The following is a 20,456-nucleotide window of genomic DNA, read 5'->3' on the forward strand; positions in this document are numbered from 1 at the left end:
AAGAGGCATAACAACAACTTCATATTTCTCGCCTTGGCCAAATCATGCTCCATGAAGATGATTGTATCATCAGCGTATTGAAGAATGGATACACCTCCATCCACCAGATGAGGTACTAAACCACCCACTTGACCATGGTCCTTAGCCCTTCCGATCAATATTGCTAACATATCCACCGCGATGTTAAACAAAACGGAGGGACATTGGATCGCCTTGCCTGAGGCCCTTATGAGTCTGGAAGTAATGACCGAAATCGTCATTGACTTTAATACCCACACTCCCTTTTTGCGTAAAAGATTCAACCTGATGGCGCCAAGCCTCATCAAAACCTTTCATACGCAATGCCTGTTGAAGGAACGACCACTTGACCTTATCATACGCCTTCTCAAAATCCACCTTAAAAATTACCCCATCTAATTTTTTAGAGTGAATTTCATGGAGCGTTTCATGAAGGACAGCTACTCCTTCGAGGATGTTTCTGTCCGGCATGAAAGCAGTTTGGGATTGATGTACCACAGAAAGCGCAATCTGTGAGAGCCTGTTTGTCCCGACCTTGGTGGAGATTTTGAAACTAACATTGAGAAGGCAAATTGGCCTGAATTGCTCAATTCGCACAGCCTCCGTTTTCTTAGGAAGCAATGTGATAGTTCCAAAATTCAACTGAAATAATTGAAGCTGTCCAGAGAAAAGATCGTGAAACATAGGTAACAGATCCCCCTTAATAATCTGCCAACACCTTTTATAAAACTCCGCCGGAAACCCATCCGGACCGGGAGCCTTGTTGTTTTCCATTTGTGCAATCGCATCAAACACTTCCTTCTCCGTAAATGGGGTATTCTAAATGCTCTTATATTAGTTTACGGAGGGAGTATGAAGCATCGAAACATAATATAAATTACATTGAGGTTCCGGACGACCACAACTGTCGGCCAAACGAGCCACCGACATGCTATTGTCGCCGCTTCCCTACCAGAGACCTTGTCGATGACAGCCGAGAAGTCTTCGTGCATGTGACCCTAACGACCAAAGCCTTGGAGCCATAGTCATCGCCATTGAACCATTGCATAGATTTGAAGCAGCTGACATCAAATCTCGCCACATGACGAGAACCCCTACCTCGCCGTCCCAAAGAGACGGCATGAATCTACATCAGAGCTCCGTCGACACGTCCAGACAGATGAACTCAAGAAGGATTAGAGTCCAGAAGACAAACTCGAAGAAGAAGTGTCGCCATCCGCCCGAGCGCCGCACCTTCAAGAACTAAAAAACCTAACATAAACTACTAAACAGACTGAAGGCATTGGGCCTCCCCACCACCGGCCGCCGGAGAGGCATGCAGAGGGGAGGCGAATCCACGGGCTCACGGGTGAAGCCTGGAGGGGATAGTTTGCCCTAGCCGTCTAGGGTTGGGGAAGGAAAACGAGAGAAAGTCGACGCTGATTGTATTTCTCCCCTCACTTGATAATTAGTTAATTCAGTTAGTTGACCTATCTGCACTCTATTAAGTCGTCGAGTCCAATACCATTGTGGTATTTATCACAAGAAAATGAGCTTCTTGCATAAACAAATAAATAAGATTCCAATTTTTTTGAGAAATAAATAAGCTTCAGTGTTACATACCGGTAATAAATAGTAGCATTTGCCTAACATTCCTCGTGTTTTGGCTACTCATTTTCATTATACTTGTTGTGTCCCGAGCAGAAGCTTTTGTAACTTAGTTCATCACTTAGAAAAACTGACGATCACACACAAGGAAAAGGGCGGCCGTATATGAATACTTATTACTTCCTTTGTCTCAAAATAAGTCTTTATACTAAAGTTAGTATAAAGTTGAGACATTAATTTTGAAACAGATGTGTACTAAGTTTGTACTATAGATAGTATAAAGTTGAGATACTTATTTTGGGACGGGGATAGTACTAAATAAGAGACACATGTATTTTTGTGACATATTTGAAAATGCATCTATTTCCCTAGTGTGTTTTCATGGTAAATGCCAACCTGATTGGATGGACCGTTGTTTGTTCAAGCATATTTGAGATTAGTCCCTCAAGGTTGCAACTAAGAAGACTCTAGATGACCCCTACTTCAAGGGCAGACGCCGGGCGCTTTCCGCCCTGTCTCCCTCCAGAATGGGGACATGAAAATCCTCTGCCGTGGCCTCACCTCGAGGTTACAAAAGCAGATCGGGGCCATCATTGACGTCGACCAGTCTGGGTTCCTGGCGGGAAGGAGCATCTCCGAGAACTTCGTCTATGCTGCCGAAGTGATCCAGAGCTGCCACAAACGAGGGGCGCCTGCCCTCGTGTTCAAGCTGGACTTCGCCAAGGCGTTCGACTCGGTCGACTGGGGGGCGCTACGCCGGATCCTCATGGCGCGCGGCTTCCCCGAGCGGTGGTGCACCTGGATGGACCTGATCTTCGAGTCCTCACGGTCAGCGGTGCTGCTGAACGGCGTGCCCGGGAAGTGGTTCACGGTGCGCCGGGGGCTGCGGCAAGGCGACCCATGCTCACCCTACCTCTTCCTCATCGTCGCCGATGTGCTGCAGTAGATGATCAGGCAAGATAGGGGGTTGTTCCACCCTCTTGTTGATGGCGAGCCCCCCCTGGTGCTGCAATATGCCGATGACATGCTTGTCATCCTTCGCGCGGACTCCGGCGCCGCTGCCCGCCTCCGCCGTATCCTCGACGACTTTGCGGCGGCGACGGGGCTGGACATCAACTTCGTCAAAAGTACTCTAGTCCCCATGCACGTTCCCGAGGAGGTATTGGTGGAGACCGTTGGCGCTCTCGGCTGCGCCGTGCAAGGGTTCCCGCAAGCCTACCTTGGGCTTCCATTGTCGTGGGAGAAGCTCTGCTTCGCAGACTTCCTGCCCATGATTGCGAAGGTGGACAAGTATCTGGCTGGATGGAGAGCTCGTCTTCTCTCCCCAGCTAGGCGTTTGGTCTTGATCAACGCTGTTCTTGACGCCCTCCCCACTTACGCCATGGCGGCGATGATGCTCCCGCCTGCGGTGATCAAGGAGCTCGACTCGCTCCGTCGGGCCTTCCTCTGGAATGCGGCCGAACGCGCCTCTGGAGCGCAATGCCTTGTGGCTTGGGAGCGTGTCTGCAGAACCAAGGCGGAGGGTGGACTGGGCGTCCGAGACCTAGCCACGCAGAATCGCTGTCTGCTGCTCAAGATGCTGCACCGGCTCCACACAGCCTCCTCGTCCTCGAGAAGGGCGCTGTGGGTGCGGGCGGAGCTCGACGGCCGCTCCCTTCTCTCGGCAACGGCCGACAGGAACATGGGGAGCACAGCAAGGCGCTGGGGGGATGCTTCCGTTGTACCGCGGGATCACTAGGGGGACGGTGCGCGAGGGGAGGCGGACGCCTTTCTGGCTCGACTCCTGGCTCCCGTGTGGGCCTCTCATGGTGGCTCTTCCGGTGTTGTACTCACACACGACGCTGAAGGAGGCCACGGTGTGGCAGGTACGTGCGCGCGGCCTGGACAGTGTGCTGGTGCCCAGGCTTACCACTGCCGGCACCGTGGAGCGGGCTACCCTTCTGACCCTACTCGGCGACAATGCTATGGAGCCCGGCGACGACGAGCGCACATCGATGTTGTGCTCAGGCGCGCATGGGGGCCTCGTGACGGCGGCCGTCTATGCCCTGGAGAGGTTCGGCGGCGTGCAGGCGTCGTTCGCTGCATTCCTCTGGGGGTGCGCTGCTCCCTCCCGCGTTCGCTTCTTCGGGTGGCTCCTGGTCCAACGACGGATCAACACAAGAGACGTCTTGCTGCGCAAAACCATCGTCACGACGGAGGGGGTTGTCTGCCCTGTCTGTTCGTGCGAGCTGGAGACGGCGGATCACATGGTGTTTGAGTGTCCTTTCGCCCGTTCGTTCTGGCGGGCTGTGGGAGTCGACGTGGTCGACAAAGGCTACCAGGTGGGCGCGCTCCAGGCTCTTGATGTCCGGGGGGTGGTCGGAGATATTGCCTGCGCTACCTTCGTTCTTCTGTGCTGCTGGCAGATATGGAAGCACAGGAATGCCGTGGTCTTCCGGGGGGCGGCGCCCTTCCTCGCGCGTCTCCTCGCTTGCTGCAGAGAAGACTCGGCCATGTGGCGAGGACGCCTGAAAGTAGCTGAAAGGTCGTGCGTCGACACATGGTTGCAGGTGTTCTCGTATCCTGGGAGGTAGCCTGTGCTGCATTGTTGATGGTGTGATCCCCCCCCCCTCTCTCTCTCTCTTTTTCCCTCCCATGTAAAACTTCCTGTCTCCCCCCGGGGGTGTGAATCAATAGAAAAAGAAAATTCAGGTGGAGGGCTCTTGCCCTCCCCCGGTGACCTTCAAAAAAAAGATCGCACTAAGTGTATAACTACGCCGAAACTATCAAAGTGGATCAGGTAACTGAGGCGATGAGCTGCTTCCTACGTTCTTCAAGATTAACCTAAAAAAATATCCGAACACGGAACACCTCAACCATTTATGTGCTATCTTCTATCCTCTTTCCACTGTTCAGAGCCACCAAGCCAAATCCAATTGGATCCTCTGACCATTCAGAGAGACGGTCATTGCAAATCCATTCAGAGCCTACAACACAACTCCACTTTGAGCAACTGGAGCACTTGTGCAAGCCTCTGTACCAGAGCACATGAACGAGCCTAGTATCATGTGCCGCTTAGAGCCTTCACATGACTCAGGTCAGACCTTCCAAGCTATATGCCAGTTGATCCTCGAAAGTTCAATCAAAACCTCCAGGCTAATCGTTTGGTGTCTCTCACTTGCGCTCAAAAGTGTGTGATAGTCAGATTTCGAGGTCCAACCAATATATACCCCAACCAAACTCACTAATTCGGTCAAGAGAGCTTCATTTCAAAAACATTAATAAGGGAGAACTCCTCAGTCACGTGCTAAGTACAAAGGGCCTTCCACTATAACATCCATGCCAAAAATGTGATTCTCTCATCTTCTCCTTCGTTTCAAGTTAATCTTCCAACACCCAAACTTCTCCACATCCAATGATCCATTATACGAGAGTTTGAGTGTGGGGTGGTTATCTTTGGATGCACAAGAAGAAAATTCATCACCAAGCAACACCAATCTTATTACTTTGAATGGTGTACTCCTCCTAGATCGTCTAGGTATGTTTGAGAGTCCTCAAAGTGCGAAGGAACCAAGAAGTTTGTGAGGGCTTAGAGACTGTCTACTTCTTTAAGATCTACACCGAGTGAGGCTTTGCCTTTGCGGTTGAAGCCATGGTGTAACAGGTTGGTAAACGCTTTTTCGACACTACCAAGAATTTAAACTTTATGTTATTAATGTTGGGGAACGTTGCAGAAAACAAAAATTTTCCTACTCGTTTCACCAAGATCATCTAGGAGTTCATCTAGCAACGAGTGATTAGATGCATCTACATACCTTTGTAGATCGCGAGCAGGAGCGTTCAAAAGAACGGTGATGATGTAGTCGTACTCGACGTGATTCAAATCACCGATGACCAGCACCGAACGGACGGCACCTCCGCGTTCAACACACGTACGGGACGGGAGACGTCTCCTCCTTCTTGATCCAGCAAGGGGGGAGGAGAGGTTGATGAAGATCCAGCAGCACGACGGCGTGGTGGTGGATGCAGGGCGTCACAGCAGCAGGGCTTCGCCGAGACTACGAGGGAGAGACGTAACGGGGGGGTGGAGGCGCCAGGGGCTGGTGTATTAGGTCCCTCCTCTCCCCACTATATATAGGGGTGCCAAGGGGGGGTGGTGCGCAGCCTAGGAGATCCAATCTCCTATGGCCGGCGGCCAAGGGGAGGTTTCCCTCCCCCCCAAGGCACCTAGGGGTGCCTTCCACCACTAGGACTCCTCCTAGGGGGAAACCCTAGGCGCATGGGCCTATAGGGGCTGGTGCCCTTGGCCCATGAAGGCCAAGGCGCACCCCCTACAGCCCATGTGGCCCCCCGGGACAGGTGGCCCCACCCGGTGGACCCCCGGGACCCCTCCGGTGGTCCCGGTACAATACCGATAACCCCGAAACTTGTCCCGATGCCCGAAATAGCACTTTCTATATATAATTCTTTACCTCCGGACCATTCCGGAACTCCTCGTGACGTCCGGGATCTCATCCGGGACTCCGAACAACATTCGGGTTTCTGCATATACATATCTTCATAACCCTAGCGTCACCGAACCTTAAGTGTGTAGACCCTACGGGTTCGGGAGACAAGCAGACATGACCGAGACGACTCTCCGGTCAATAACCAGCGGGATCTGGATACCCATGTTGGCTCCCACATGCTCCACGATGATCTCATCGGATGAACCACGATGTCGAGGATTTAATCAATCCCGTACGCTATTCCCTTTGTCTATCGATATGTTACTTGCCCGAGATTCGATCGTCGGTATCCCAATACCTCGTTCAATCTCGTTACCGGCAAGTCACTTTACTCGTACCGTAATGCATGATCCCGTGACCAGACACTTGGTCACTCTGAGCTCATTATGATGATGCATTACCGAGTGGGCCCAGTGATACCTCTCCGTCATACGGAGTGACAAATCCCAGTCTTGATCCATGTCACCCAACAGACACTTTCGGAGATACCCGTAGTCTACCTTTATAGTCACCCAGTTACGTTGTGACGTTTGGCATAATCAAAGCACTCCTACGGTATCCGGGAGTTACACGATCTCATGGTCTAAGGAAAAGATACTTGACATTGGAAAACTCTAGCAAATGAACTATACGATCTTGTGCTATGTTTAGGATTGGGTCTTGTCCATCACATCATTCTCCTAATGATGTGATCTCGTTATCAATGACATCCAGTGTCCATAGTCAGGAAACCATGACTATCTGTTGATCAACGAGCTAGTCAACTAGAGGCTCACTAGGGACATGTTGATGTCTGTTATTCACACATGTATTACGATTTCCGGATAACACAATTATAGCATGAATAAAGACAATTATCATGAACAAGGAAATATAATAATAATGCTTTTATTATTGCCTCTAGGACATATTTCCAACAGTCTCCCACTTGCACTAGAGTCAATAATCTAGTTACATTGTGATGAATCGAACACCCATGGAATTCTGGTGTTGATCATGTTTTGCTCTAGGGAGAGGTTTAGTCAACGGATCTGCTATATTCAGGTCCGTATGTACTTTACAAATCTCTATGTCTCCATCTTGAACATTTTCACGAATGGAGTTGAAGCGACGCTTGATGTGCCTTGTCTTCTTGTGAAACCTGGGCTCCTTGGCAAGTGCAATAGCTCCAGTGTTGTCACAGAAGAGCTTGATCGGCCCCGACGCATTGGGTATGACTCCTAGGTCGGTGATGAACTCCTTCACCCATATTGCTTCATGTGCTGCCTCCGAGGCTGCCATGTACTCCGCTTCACATGTAGATCCCGCCACGACGCTTTGCTTGCAACTGCACCAGCTTACTGCCCCACCATTCAAAATATACACCTATCCGGTTTGTGACTTAGAGTCATCCAGATCTGTGTCGAAGCTAGCGTCGACATAACCCTTTACGACGAGCTCTTCGTCACCTCCATAAACGAGAAACATTTCCTTAGTCCTTTTTAGGTACTTCAGGATATTCTTGACCGCTGTCCAGTGTTCCTTGCCGGGATTACTTTGGTACCTTCCTACCAAACTGACGGCAAGGTTAACATCAGGTCTGGTACACAGCATGGCATACATAATAGAACCTATGGCTGAGGCATAGGGGATGACGCTCATCTCTTCTATATCTTCTGCTGTGGTCGGACATTGAGCTGAGCTCAATTTCATACCTTGTAACACAGGCAAGAACCCCTTCTTGGATTGATCCATATTGAACTTCTTCAATATCTTATCAAGGTATGTGCTTTGTGAAAGACCTATGAGGCGTCTCGATCTATCTCTATAGATTTTGATGCCTAATATATAAGCAGCTTCTCCAAGGTCCTTCATTGAAAAACTTTTATTCAAGTAGGCCTTGATGCTGTCCAAGAGTTCTATATCATTTCCCATCAAAAGTATGTCATCTACATATAATATGAGAAATGCTACAGAGCTCCCACTCACTTTCTTGTAAACGCAGGCTTCTCCATAAGTCTGTGTAAACCCAAACGCTTTGATCATCTCATCAAAGCGAATGTTCCAACTCCGAGATGCTTGCACCAGCCCATAAATCGAGCGTTGGAGCTTGCACACTTTGTCAGCATTCTTAGGATCGACAAAACCTTCCGGATGCATCATATACAATTCTTCCTTAAGGAAACCATTAAGGAATGCCGTTTTGACGTCCATTTGCCATATTTCGTAATCATAGAATGCGGCAATTGCTAACATGATTCGGACGGACTTCAGCTTCGCTACCGGTGAGAAAGTCTCATCGTAGTCAACCCCTTGAACTTGTCGATAACCCTTAGCGACAAGCCGAGCTTTATAGATGGTCACATTACCATCCGCGTCTGTCTTCTTCTTAAAGATCCATTTATTTTCTATGGCTCGCCGTTCAACGGGCAAGTCAGTCAAAGTCCATACTTCGTTTTCATACATGGATCCTATCTCGGATTTCATGGCTTCTAGCCATTTGTCGGAATCCGGGCCCGCCATCGCTTCTTCATAGTTCGAAGGTTCACCGTTGTCTAACAACATGATTTCCAAGACAGGGTTGCCGTACCACTCTGGTGCGGAACGTGTCCTTGTGTCCACTAGTAGGACTCCTCCCCCTTGGAAACCCTAGGCGCATGGGCCTTGTGGGGCTGGTGCCCTTGGCCCAAGCAGGCCAAGGCGCACCCCCTACAGCCCATGTGGCCCCCGGGGATGGGTGGCCCCACCCGGTGGGCCCCCGGGACCCCTCCGGTGGTCCCGGTACAATACCGATAACCCCGAAACTTGTCCCGATGCCCGAAACAGGACTTCCCATATATAAATCTTTACCTCCGGACCATTCCGGAACTCCTCGTGACGTCCGGGATCTCATACGGGACTCCGAACAACATTCGGGTTACTGCATATACATATCCCTACAACCCTAGCGTAACCGAACCTTAAGTGTGTAGACCCTACGGGTTCGGGAGACAAGCAGACATGACCGAGACGACTCTCTGGTCAATAACCAACAGCGGGATCTGGATACCCATGTTGGCTCCCACATGCTCCACGATGATCTCATCGGATGAACCATGATGTCGAGGATTCTATCAACCCCGTACGCTATTCCCTTTGTCTATCGATATGTTACTTGCCCGAGATTCGATCGTCGGTATCCCAATACCTCGTTCAATCTCGTTACCGGCAAGTCACTTTACTCGTACCGTAATGCATGATCCCGTGACCAGACACTTGGTCACTCTGAGCTCATTATGATGATGCATTACCGAGTGGGCCCAGTGATACCTCTCCGTCATACGGAGTGACAAATCCCAGTCTTGATCCATGTCACTCAACAGACACTTTCGGAGATACCCGTAGTCTACCTTTATAGTCACCCAGTTACGTTGTGACGTTTGGCATACCCAAAGCACTCCTACGGTATCCGGGAGTTACACGATCTCATGGTCTAAGGAAAAGATACTTTGACATTGGAAAACTCTAGCAAACGAACTATACGATCTTGTGCTATGTTTAGGATTGGGTCTTGTCCATCACATCATTCTCCCAATGATGTGATCTCGTTATCAATGACATCCAGTGTCCATAGTCAGGAAACCATGACTATCTGTTGATCAACGAGCTAGTCAACTAGAGGCTCACTAGGGACATGTTGGTGTCTGTTATTCACACATGTATTACGATTTCCGGATAACACAATTATAGCATGAATAAAGACAATTATCATGAACAAGGAAATATAATAATAATGCTTTTATTATTGCCTCTAGGGCATATTTCCAACAGTCTCCCACTTGCACTAGAGTCAATAATCTAGTTACATTGTGATGAATCCAACACCCATGGAATTCTGGTGTTGATCATGTTTTGCTCTAGGGAGAGGTTTAGTCAACGGATCTGCTATATTCAGGTCCGTATGTACTTTACAAATCTCTATGTCTCCATCTTGAACATTTTCACGAATGGAGTTGAAGCGACGCTTGATGTGCCTTGTCTTCTTGTGAAACCTGGGCTCCTTGGCAAGTGCAATAGCTCCAGTGTTGTCACAGAAGAGCTTGATCGGCCCCGACGCATTGGGTATGACTCCTAGGTCGGTGATGAACTCCTTCACCCATATTGCTTCATGTGCTGCCTCCGAGGCTGCCATGTACTCCGCTTCACATGTAGATCCCGCCACGACGCTTTGCTTGCAACTGCACCAGCTTACTGCCCCACCATTCAAAATATACACGTATCCGGTTTGTGACTTAGAGTCATCCAGATCTGTGTCGAAACTAGCGTCGACGTAACCCTTTACGACGAGCTCTTCGTCACCTCCATAAACGAGAAACATTTCCTTAGTCCTTTTCAGGTACTTCAGGATATTCTTGACCGCTGTCCAGTGTTCCTTGCCGGGATTACTTTGGTACCTTCCTACCAAACTTACGGCAAGGTTTACATCAGGTCTGGTACACAGCATCGCATACATAATAGAACCTATGGCTGAGGCATAGGGGATGACGCTCATCTCTTCTATATCTTCTGCCGTGGTCGGACATTGAGCTGAGCTCAATTTCATACCTTGCAACACAGGCAAGAACCCCTTCTTGGATTGATCCATATTGAACTTCTTCAATATCTTATCAAGGTATGTGCTTTGTGAAAGACCTATGAGGCGTCTCGATCTATCTCTATAGATTTTGATGCCTAATATATAAGCAGCTTCTCCAAGGTCCTTCATTGAAAAACTTTTATTCAAGTAGGCCTTGATGATGTCCAAGAGTTCTATATCATTTCCCATCAACAGTATGTCATCTACATATAATATGAGAAATGCTACAGAGCTCCCACTCACTTTCTTGTAAACGCAGGCTTCTCCATAAGTCTGTGTAAACCCAAACGCTTTGATCATCTCATCAAAGCGAATGTTCCAACTCCGAGATGCTTGCACCAGCCCATAAATCGAGCGTTGGAGCTTGCACACTTTGTCAGCATTCTTAGGATCGACAAAACCTTCCGGCTGCATCATATACAATTCTTCCTTAAGGAAACCATTAAGGAATTCCATTTTGACGTCCATTTGCCATATTTCGTAATCATAGAATGCGGCAATTGCTAACATGATTCAGACGGACTTCAGCTTCGCTACCGGTGAGAAAGTCTCATCGTAGTCAACCCCTTGAACTTTTCGATAACCCTTAGCGACAAGCCGAGCTTTATAGATGGTCACATTACCATCCGCGTCTGTCTTCCTCTTAAAGATCCATTTATTTTCTATGGCTCGCCGCTCAATGGGCAAGTCAGTCAAAGTCCATACTTTGTTTTCATACATGGATCCTATCTCGGATTTCATGGCTTCTAGCCATTTGTCGGAATCCGGGCCCGCCATCGCTTCTTCATAGTTCGAAGGTTCACCGTTGTCTAACAGCATGATTTCCAAGACAGGGTTGCCGTACCACTCTGGTGCGGAACGTGTCCTTGTGGACCTTCGAATTTCAGTAGGGGCTTGATCAGAAGTATCTTGATCATTGTCATTAATTTCCTCTCCAGTCGGTGTAGGCACCTCAGGAACATTTTCTTGAGTTGCGCCATTTTCCGGCTCAAGAGGTAATACTTCATCAAGCTCTACTTTCCTCCCACTTACTTCTTTCGAGAGAAACTCTTTCTCCAGAAAGGACCCATTCTTGGCAACAATGATCTTGCCTTCGGATATGAGGTAGAAGGTGTACCCAATAGTTTCTTTTGGGTATCCTATGAAGACGCATTTTTCCGACTTGGGTTCGAGCTTTTCAGGTTGAAGTTTCTTGACATAAGCATCGCATCCCCAAACTTTTAGAAACGACAGCTTAGGTTTCTTCCCAAACCATAATTCATACGGTGTCGTCTCAACGGATTTCGACGGAGCCCTATTTAAAGTGAATGCGGCAGTCTCTAAAGCATAGCCCCAAAAAGAAAGCGGTAAATCGGTAAGAGACATCATAGATCGCACCATATCTAACAGAGTGTGATTACGACGTTCGGACACACCATTACGCTGAGGTGTTCCAGGCGGCGTGAGTTGTGAAACTATTCCACATTTTCTTAAGTGTGCCCCAAACTCGTGACTCAAGTATTCTCCTCCATGATCTGATCGTAGAAACTTGATTTTCCTGTCACGTTGATTTTCAACCTCACTCTGAAATTCCTTGAACTTTTCAAAGGTTTCAGACTTGTGTTTCATTAAGTAGATATACCCATACCTACTTAAATCATCAGTGAGGGTGAGAACATAACGATAGCCACCGCGAGCCTCAACACTCATCGGACCGCACACATCAGTATGTATGATTTCCAATAAGTCGGTTGCTCGCTCCATTGTTCCTGAGAACGGAGTCTTGGTCATTTTACCCATAAGGCATGGTTCGCACGTGTCAAATGATACATAATCAAGAGACTCTAAAAGTCCATCAGCATGGAGCTTCTTCATGCGTTTGACACCTATGTGACCAAGGCGGCAGTGCCACAAGTATGTGGGACTATCATTATCAACCTTACTTCTTTTGGTACTCACATTATGAACATGTGTAGCATCACGTTCGAGATTCATAAAGAATAAACCATTCACCATAGGAGCATGACCATAAAACATATCTCTCAAAAAAATGGAACAACCATTATTCTCAGATTTAAAAGAGTAGCCATCTCGAATTAAACGAGATCCCGATACAATGTTCATGCTCAAAGCTGGCACTAAATAACAATTATTAAGGTTTAAAACTAATCCCGAAGGGAGATGCAGAGGTAGCGTGCCGACGGCGATCACATTGACCTTGGAACCATTCCCAACGTGCATCGTCACCTCATCCTTTGCCAGTTTCCGTTTATTCCGCAGCCCCTGCTTTGAGTTACAAATGTGAGCAACTGCACCGGTATCAAATACCCAGGAGCCACTACGGGCACTAGTAAGGTACACATGTATATCACATATACCTTTGGTTTTGCCGGCCTTCTTATCCGCTAAGTACTTAGGGCAGTTCCGCTTCCAGTGACCGCTTTCCTTGCAATAAAAGCACTCAGTCTCGGGCTTGGGTCCATTCTTTGGCTTCTTCCCGGCAGCTTGCTTGCCGGGCGCGGCAACCCCCTTGCCGTCCTTCTTGAAGTTCTTTTTACCCTTGCCTTTCTTGAACTTAGTGGTTTTATTGACCATCAACACTTGATGTTCCTTCCTGACTTCTACCTCTGCTGATTTCAGCATAGCAAATACTTCAGGAATGGTCTTTTCCATCCCCTGCATATTGAAGTTCATCACAAAGCTCTTGTAGCTTGGTGGAAGCGACTGGAGGATTCTATCAATGACCGCATCATCCGGGAGATTAACTCCCAGCTGAGTCAAGCGGTTATGCAACCCAGACATAGTGAGTATGTGCTCACTGACAGAACTGTTTTCCTCCATCTTACAGCTGAAGAATTTGTCGGAGACTTCATATCTCTCGACCCGGGCATGAGCTCGGAAAACCATTTTCAGCTCTTCGAACATCTCATATGCTCCATGTCTCTCAAAACGCTTTTGGAGCCCCGGCTCTAGGCTGTAAAGCATGCCGCACTGAACGAGGGAGTAGTCATCGAAACGTGCCTGCCAAGCGTTCATAACGTCTTGTTCCGCAGGGAGAACGGGTGCGTCACCAAGCGGTGCTTGTAGGACATAATCTTTCTTGGCAGCTATGAGGATGATCCTCAGGTTCCGGACCCAGTCCGTATAGTTGCTGCCATCGTCTTTCAGCTTAGTTTTCTCTAGGAACGCGTTGAAGTTGAGGACTACGTTGGCCATTTGATCTACAAGACATATTGCAAAGATTTTAGACTAAGTTCATGATAATTAAGTTCAACTAATCAAATTATTAGTGAACTCCCACTTAGATTAGACATCCCTCTAGTCATCTAAGTATTACATGATCTGAGTTAAACTAGACCGTGTCCGATCATCACGTGAGACGGACTAGTCAACATCGGTGAACATCTTCATGTTGATCGTATCTTCTATACGACTCATGCTCGACCTTTCGGTCTTCTGTGTTCCGAGGCCATGTCTGTACATGCTAGGCTCGTCAAGTCAACCTAAGTGTTTGCATGTGTAAATCTGTCTTACACCCGTTGTATGTGAACGTCTGAATAAAACACCCGATCATCACGTGGTGTTTTGAAACAGCGAACTGTCGCAACGGTGCACAGTTAGGGGGAACACTTCTTGAAATTATTGTGAGGGATCATCTTATTTACTACCGTCGTTCTAAGTAAACAAGATGCAAAACATGATAAACATCACATGCAATCAAATAATAAGCGTGACATGATATGGCCATTATCACATAGCTCCTTTGATCTCCATCTTGGGGCTCCATGATCATCTTGTCACCGGCTTGACACCATGATGTCCATCATCATGATCTCCATCATCGTGTCTCCATGAAGTTGCTCGCCAACTATTACTTCTACTACTATGGCTAACGCGTTTAGCAATAAAGTAAAGTAATTTACATGGCGTTTCTTGATGACACGCAGGTCATATAAAAGAATAAAGACAACTCCTATGGCTCCTGCCGGTTGTCATACTCATCGACATGCAAGTCGTGAATCCTATTACAATAGCATGAACATCTCATACATCACATATAGATCATTCATCATTCATCACAACTTTGGCCATATCATATCACAAACCACTTGCTGCAAAAACAAGTTAGACGTCCTCTAATTGTTGTTGCAAGTTTTACGTGGCTGAATTAGGGTTCTAGCAAGAACGTTTTCTTACCTACGTTAAAGCCACAACGTGATTTGTCAACTTCTATTTACCCTTCATAAGGACCTTGTTCATCGATTCCGCTCCAACTAAAGTAGGAGAGACAGACACCCGCCAGCCACCTTATGCAACTAGTGCATGTTAGTCGGTGGAACCGGTCTCACGTAAGCGTACGTGTAAGGTTGGTCCGGGCCGCTTCATCCCACAATACCGCTGAAGCAAGAAAGGACTAGTAACGGCAAGAAAGTTGACAAATCTACGCCCACAACAAATTGTGTTCTACTCGCGCAAGAAGAACTACGCATAGACCTAGCTCATGATGCCACTGTTGGGGAACGTTGCAGAAAACAAAAATTTTCCTACTCGTTTCACCAAGATCATCTAGGAGTTCATCTAGCAACGAGTGATTAGATGCATCTACATACCTTTGTAGATCGCGAGCGGAAGCGTTCAAAAGAACGGTGATGATGTAGTCGTACTCGACGTGATTCAAATCACCGATGACCAGCGCCGAACGGACGGCACCTCCGCGTTCAACACACGTACGGGACGGGAGACGTCTCCTCCTTCTTGATCCAGCAAGGGGGGAGGAGAGGTTGATGAAGATCCAGCAGCACGACGGCGTGGTGGTGGATGCAGGGCGTCACAGCAGCAGGGCTTCGCCGAGACTACGAGGGAGAGACGTAACGGGGGGAGGTGGAGGCGCCAGGGGCTGGTGTATTAGGTCCCTCCTCTCCCCACTATATATAGGGGTGCCAAGGGGGGGTGGTGCACAGCCTAGGAGATCCAATCTCCTATGGCCGGCGGCCAAGGGGAGGTTTCCCTCCCCCCCAAGGCACCTAGGGGTGCCTTCCACCACTAGGACTCCTCCTAGGGGGAAACCCTAGGCGCATGGGCCTATAGGGGCTGGTGCCCTTGGCCCATGAAGGCCAAGGCGCACCCCCTACAGCCCATGTGGCCCCCCGGGACAGGTGGCCCCACCCGGTGGACCCCCGGGACCCCTCCGGTGGTCCCGGTACAATACCGATAACCCCGAAACTTGTCCCGATGCCCGAAATAGCACTTCCTATATATAATTCTTTACCTCCGGACCATTCCGGAACTCCTCGTGACGTCCGGGATCTCATCCGGGACTTCGAACAACATTCGGGTTTCTGCATATACATATCTTCATAACCCTAGCGTCACCGAACCTTAAGTGTGTAGACCCTACGGGTTCGGGAGACAAGCAGACATGACCGAGACGACTCTCCGGTCAATAACCAACAGCGGGATCTGGATACCCATGTTGGCTCCCACATGCTCCACGATGATCTCATCGGATGAACCACGATGTCGAGGATTTAATCAATCCCGTACGCTATTCCCTTTGTCTATCGATATGTTACTTGCCCGAGATTTGATCGTCGGTATCCCAATACCTCGTTCAATCTCGTTACCGGCAAGTCACTTTACTCGTACCGTAATGCATGATCCCGTGACCAGACACTTGGTCACTCTGAGCTCATTATGATGATGCATTACCGAGTGGGCCCAGTGATACCTCTCCGTCATACGGAGTGACAAATCCCAGTCTTGATCCATGTCACCCAACAGACACTTTCAGAGATACCCGTAGTCTACCTTTATAGTCACCCAGTTACGTTGTGACGTTTGGCATACCCAAAGCACTCCTACGGTATCCGGGAGTTACACGATCTCATGGTCTAAGGAAAAGATACTTGACATTGGAAAACTCTAGCAAATGAACTATACGATCTTGTGCTATGTTTAGGATTGGGTCTTGTCCATCACATCATTCTCCTAATGATGTGATCTCGTTATCAATGACATCCAGTGTCCATAGTCAGGAAACCATGACTATCTGTTGATCAACGAGCTAGTCAACTAGAGGCTCACTAGGGACATGTTGATGTCTGTTATTCACACATGTATTACGATTTCCGGATAACACAATTATAGCATGAATAAAGACAATTATCATGAACAAGGAAATATAATAATAATGCTTTTATTATTGCCTCTAGGGCATATTTCCAACAATTAAATCATAGAAATGTTGTGGTTTTAACCTCCGTCAATAAGAACGTTTGACGATACCAACTATTCAAACATGAGGAAAATGGTGTTTGCAATCTCTATCAAGTACTCCCTTACTCATTGAAAGTTTTATCTCCACTATATTAGTCAGGATGTATTTCATGATTCAACAATCCTATATATCCCTCTATATATTATCGTATGCATTTGAACAAGTCAAATGCCTGACCAGTGGCACCTCATCATCTCCAACGACCACCCCCAACTACCCATCAAATCTTAAATGCAGCCCGTTGTTTATATGTCCTTTCTTTTTGCGGGGAGTTGTTTCTGTGCCCTTGATCATATCTTGCTAGTACTGGCCATCTAATATTTTAGTTGGAGAAAATTGGAAGTTCGGAAAATTGATTGTGTGATTAACTATTCCCTTCAAGGTTGTGTTTCTGTAGTATAATTTAGTACGACGAAAGAAAGAGCTTAAAGCCGAAGATATGGTAATCCGTATTATCTTTTTCTTCACCTTTAGTGAGAAATCCGTGTCCGCCCCAGCAAGAAAACATATGTGCGTGTACAGAAGCACAACAACTTTCACGCTCATTCCTTACTCCAAAACTATAGGTTTTAGCCCTCCGTTCGCTGGTCGCCAAAGACGATACTCAACCATCTGACCCTAATCATGTAATCGAAGCTCGCGATCGTAACCGCCCCGCTCGTTCATATTACACGTGAAACTGTCCGAAATAAATAAGTGTTAGCAATTCAACACTCAGTTCCAATCTAGGGCTGTTAGAGACATTTCATCACACAACTCATACAACAATCATAGGCTGAAATCTCAGAAAAGAACTAGACGGTGGATTTTATGAGCAGTTGATTTTGTGGGCAGATTACCAAAATCACATTCTGAAGAATCATGGGGGAAAAGAATTGGCCCATACACACCCTCCAAAAGGACGTCCCTTCCCCAAAGGGCAGATGCCAAGCCACAGAAAAGCAGCAGTCCATGGGACTGCAGATCCTCAGCTCCACGCCGGAGCACTCCTCCCAGCACTCTTCCGGCGCGTCCACGGCCACGACCGAGTCGGGTGCCGCCGGCCGGCTGCCGACGCCGCTGGGCCTACCTGTCGCCATCCCCGACGAGGCCGTGACCTCGCGCTCGGCGTCGGCATCGGCGCAGTCGGCGTCGTCGCGGTTCAAGGGCGTGGTGCCGCAGCCCAACGGGCGGTGGGGCGCCCAGATCTACGATCGCCACGCGCGCGTCTGGATCGGCACGTTCCCCGACGAGGACGCCGCGGCGCGCGCCTACGACGTGGCCGCGCTCCGCTACCGCGGCCTCGACGCCGCCACCAACTTCCCGCGCACGGCCGCGTCGACGGAGCTCGCCTTCCTGGCGGCGCACTCCAAGGCCGAGATCGTCGACATGCTCCGCAAGCACACCTACTCCGACGAGCTCCGCCGGGGCCTGCGCCGCGGCCGCGGCATTGGGGGCCGCGCGGAGCCGACGCCGTCGTGGGCGAGGGAGCCGCTCTTCGAGAAGGTCCTGACGCCGAGCGACGTCGGCAAGCTGAACCGCATCGTGTTGCCGAAGCAGCACGCCGAGAAGCACATCCCCCTGAAGCGCGCGCCGGAGACAACGACCGCCGCTGACAAGTGCGTGCTGCTCAACTTCGAGGACGGCGAGGGGAAGGTGTGGCGGTTCAGGTACTCGTACTGGAACAGCAGCCAGAGCTACGTGCTCACCAAGGGCTGGAGCCGGTTCGTCCGGGAGAAGGGCCTCGTCGCCGGCGACGTCGTCGTGTTCTCCTGCTCAGAGTACGGACAGGAGAAGCACTTCTTCATCGACTACAAGAAGACCATGACGGCGAGTGGCGGCGCAGCGGCGTCGCCGCCGCCGGTGGTGGAGACAGGCAAAAGAGAAGAAGCCCATGTCGTGAGGCTGTTCGGCGTCGACCTCGCCGGAGAGATGAGGGGGCTAGCGGCGCCGGCGGGGCTGGAGTTGTTCAAGAGGCAATGGCATTAGCGAGTATGTTTGGTTTTGCAGCTGAGAAATCTTTGCTAAACCAGTAGGAGTACTATACTACTCCCTCCGTTCCCAAATACTTGTCTTTCTAGGCATTTCAAATGAACTCAACATACGGATGTATGTAGACATATTTTAAAGTGTAGATTCACTCATTTTGCGCCGTATGTAGTCATTTGTTGAAATCTCTAGAAAGACAAGTATTTAGGAACGGAGGGAGCAATGTTCATGATCCTAAACATGGTGGGCATTGTGAGCTTAATTACATGAAGAGAAAATTTGAACGGCTTGTTGGTCTTGGATTGCATTACGATACTACGTATTAATTTGATTACTAGGAGTAGTTCATTCACATGGCTAAATGTGCCAATTGCTATCCTCATTTGCATTCATTTTGGGGAAATATTGCGCAGGGTTATCTCTTGCTTGAATGGATCATAAATTTGAGCATTCATCTTGTCTAAATGACTAAATCTCCAAGTAGCTTCAACTTCATCATTCATTCATTCTTACATCAGTTATACGAAAAGGGGTGGAGTGCATAATTTGTAAGAGTTGTCATCATGAAGCATGAATACACAGATTAAAGATTTTCGTTTTTCTCTATTTTCTGGTTGTTTTTTCTATTAATGTTCATGGCCCTACTGTTTTAGATCTTGCTAGCATATACTTTCACGAATAATATGCTCTGCCGGAAACTATAACAAAAGTTAGTAACCTATATATGTTACTTGTATGTACTTATTAAAGAATAGCCTCACTCGTGGTAGTGCAAAAAAAGTATTTTTCATGCACTCAACTTACAAAATTATTTCCTCCGTCCGAGTTTATAAGCCCCCTCGAATTTTGAGTTATACGCCATAAAAAGGCTCAAAATTTTGAGGGGTTCTAACGAGTCATGAGGGGGCAGGTAGTACTCCCTCCGGTCCTTTTTACTTTGCACATTGGATTTGCCGAAAGTCAAACTTTGCTAAGTTTGACCAAATTTATATTAGAAATTATTAGCATCTATAATATCTAATAAATATAATATGAAAATATATTCTAAGATGAATCTAATGATATTGGTGTTGTTATGTGAATGTCTATAATTTTTTATATAAACTTGATCAAAGTTGGATGAGATTGACTTCGGACAAATCTAATATGCAGAGTAAAAAGGACCGGAGGGAGTACTAGTAGTATTCTTTGTGCTACAAGAAACCATGGTGTTTTCCTTTTCAATTTGAAAAGGAGGGCCTCTTGATTGATGCAAACAACCATTACAGCATTATGCTAATTAAATTACCTTTTTTACACACACTATAAATTGAGAAACTCCCCACTCAATTTCTTTTGAGAAACTAAAGGTGGTGAGCAAAAAATGTTGATTTTGCCACCTGTTCTTTCATTAACGAAACCGCCCTTTCGAGTGCTGATAAAAACGTGTTGCGTTTGAGAGAATGAACAGTTGATTTCGCTGATTAAACATTAAGGTATATATACCTTCGATACAAAGACAGTAATTACATAGGCGGTATGTGGTGGTTGCCTTTTTAATAAAAAA

General features: G+C 47.9%; 1 protein-coding gene across 1 annotated transcript; it reads left to right on the forward strand.

The window, feature by feature from the left end:
* The first annotated feature begins 17,716 nt into the window (after positions 1 to 17,716).
* On the forward strand, positions 17,717 to 19,194 carry LOC119298375 (AP2/ERF and B3 domain-containing protein Os01g0141000-like). Its single transcript, XM_037575806.1, has one exon. It carries the CDS (start codon positions 17,804 to 17,806, stop codon positions 18,908 to 18,910), a length of 1,107 nt encoding a protein of 368 aa, XP_037431703.1. The 5' UTR covers positions 17,717 to 17,803; the 3' UTR covers positions 18,911 to 19,194.
* Positions 19,195 to 20,456: the final 1,262 nt, after the last annotated feature.

This window comes from Triticum dicoccoides, chromosome 5A, assembly GCF_002162155.2.
Source record: "Triticum dicoccoides isolate Atlit2015 ecotype Zavitan chromosome 5A, WEW_v2.0, whole genome shotgun sequence".
Taxonomy (NCBI): domain Eukaryota; kingdom Viridiplantae; phylum Streptophyta; class Magnoliopsida; order Poales; family Poaceae; genus Triticum; species Triticum dicoccoides.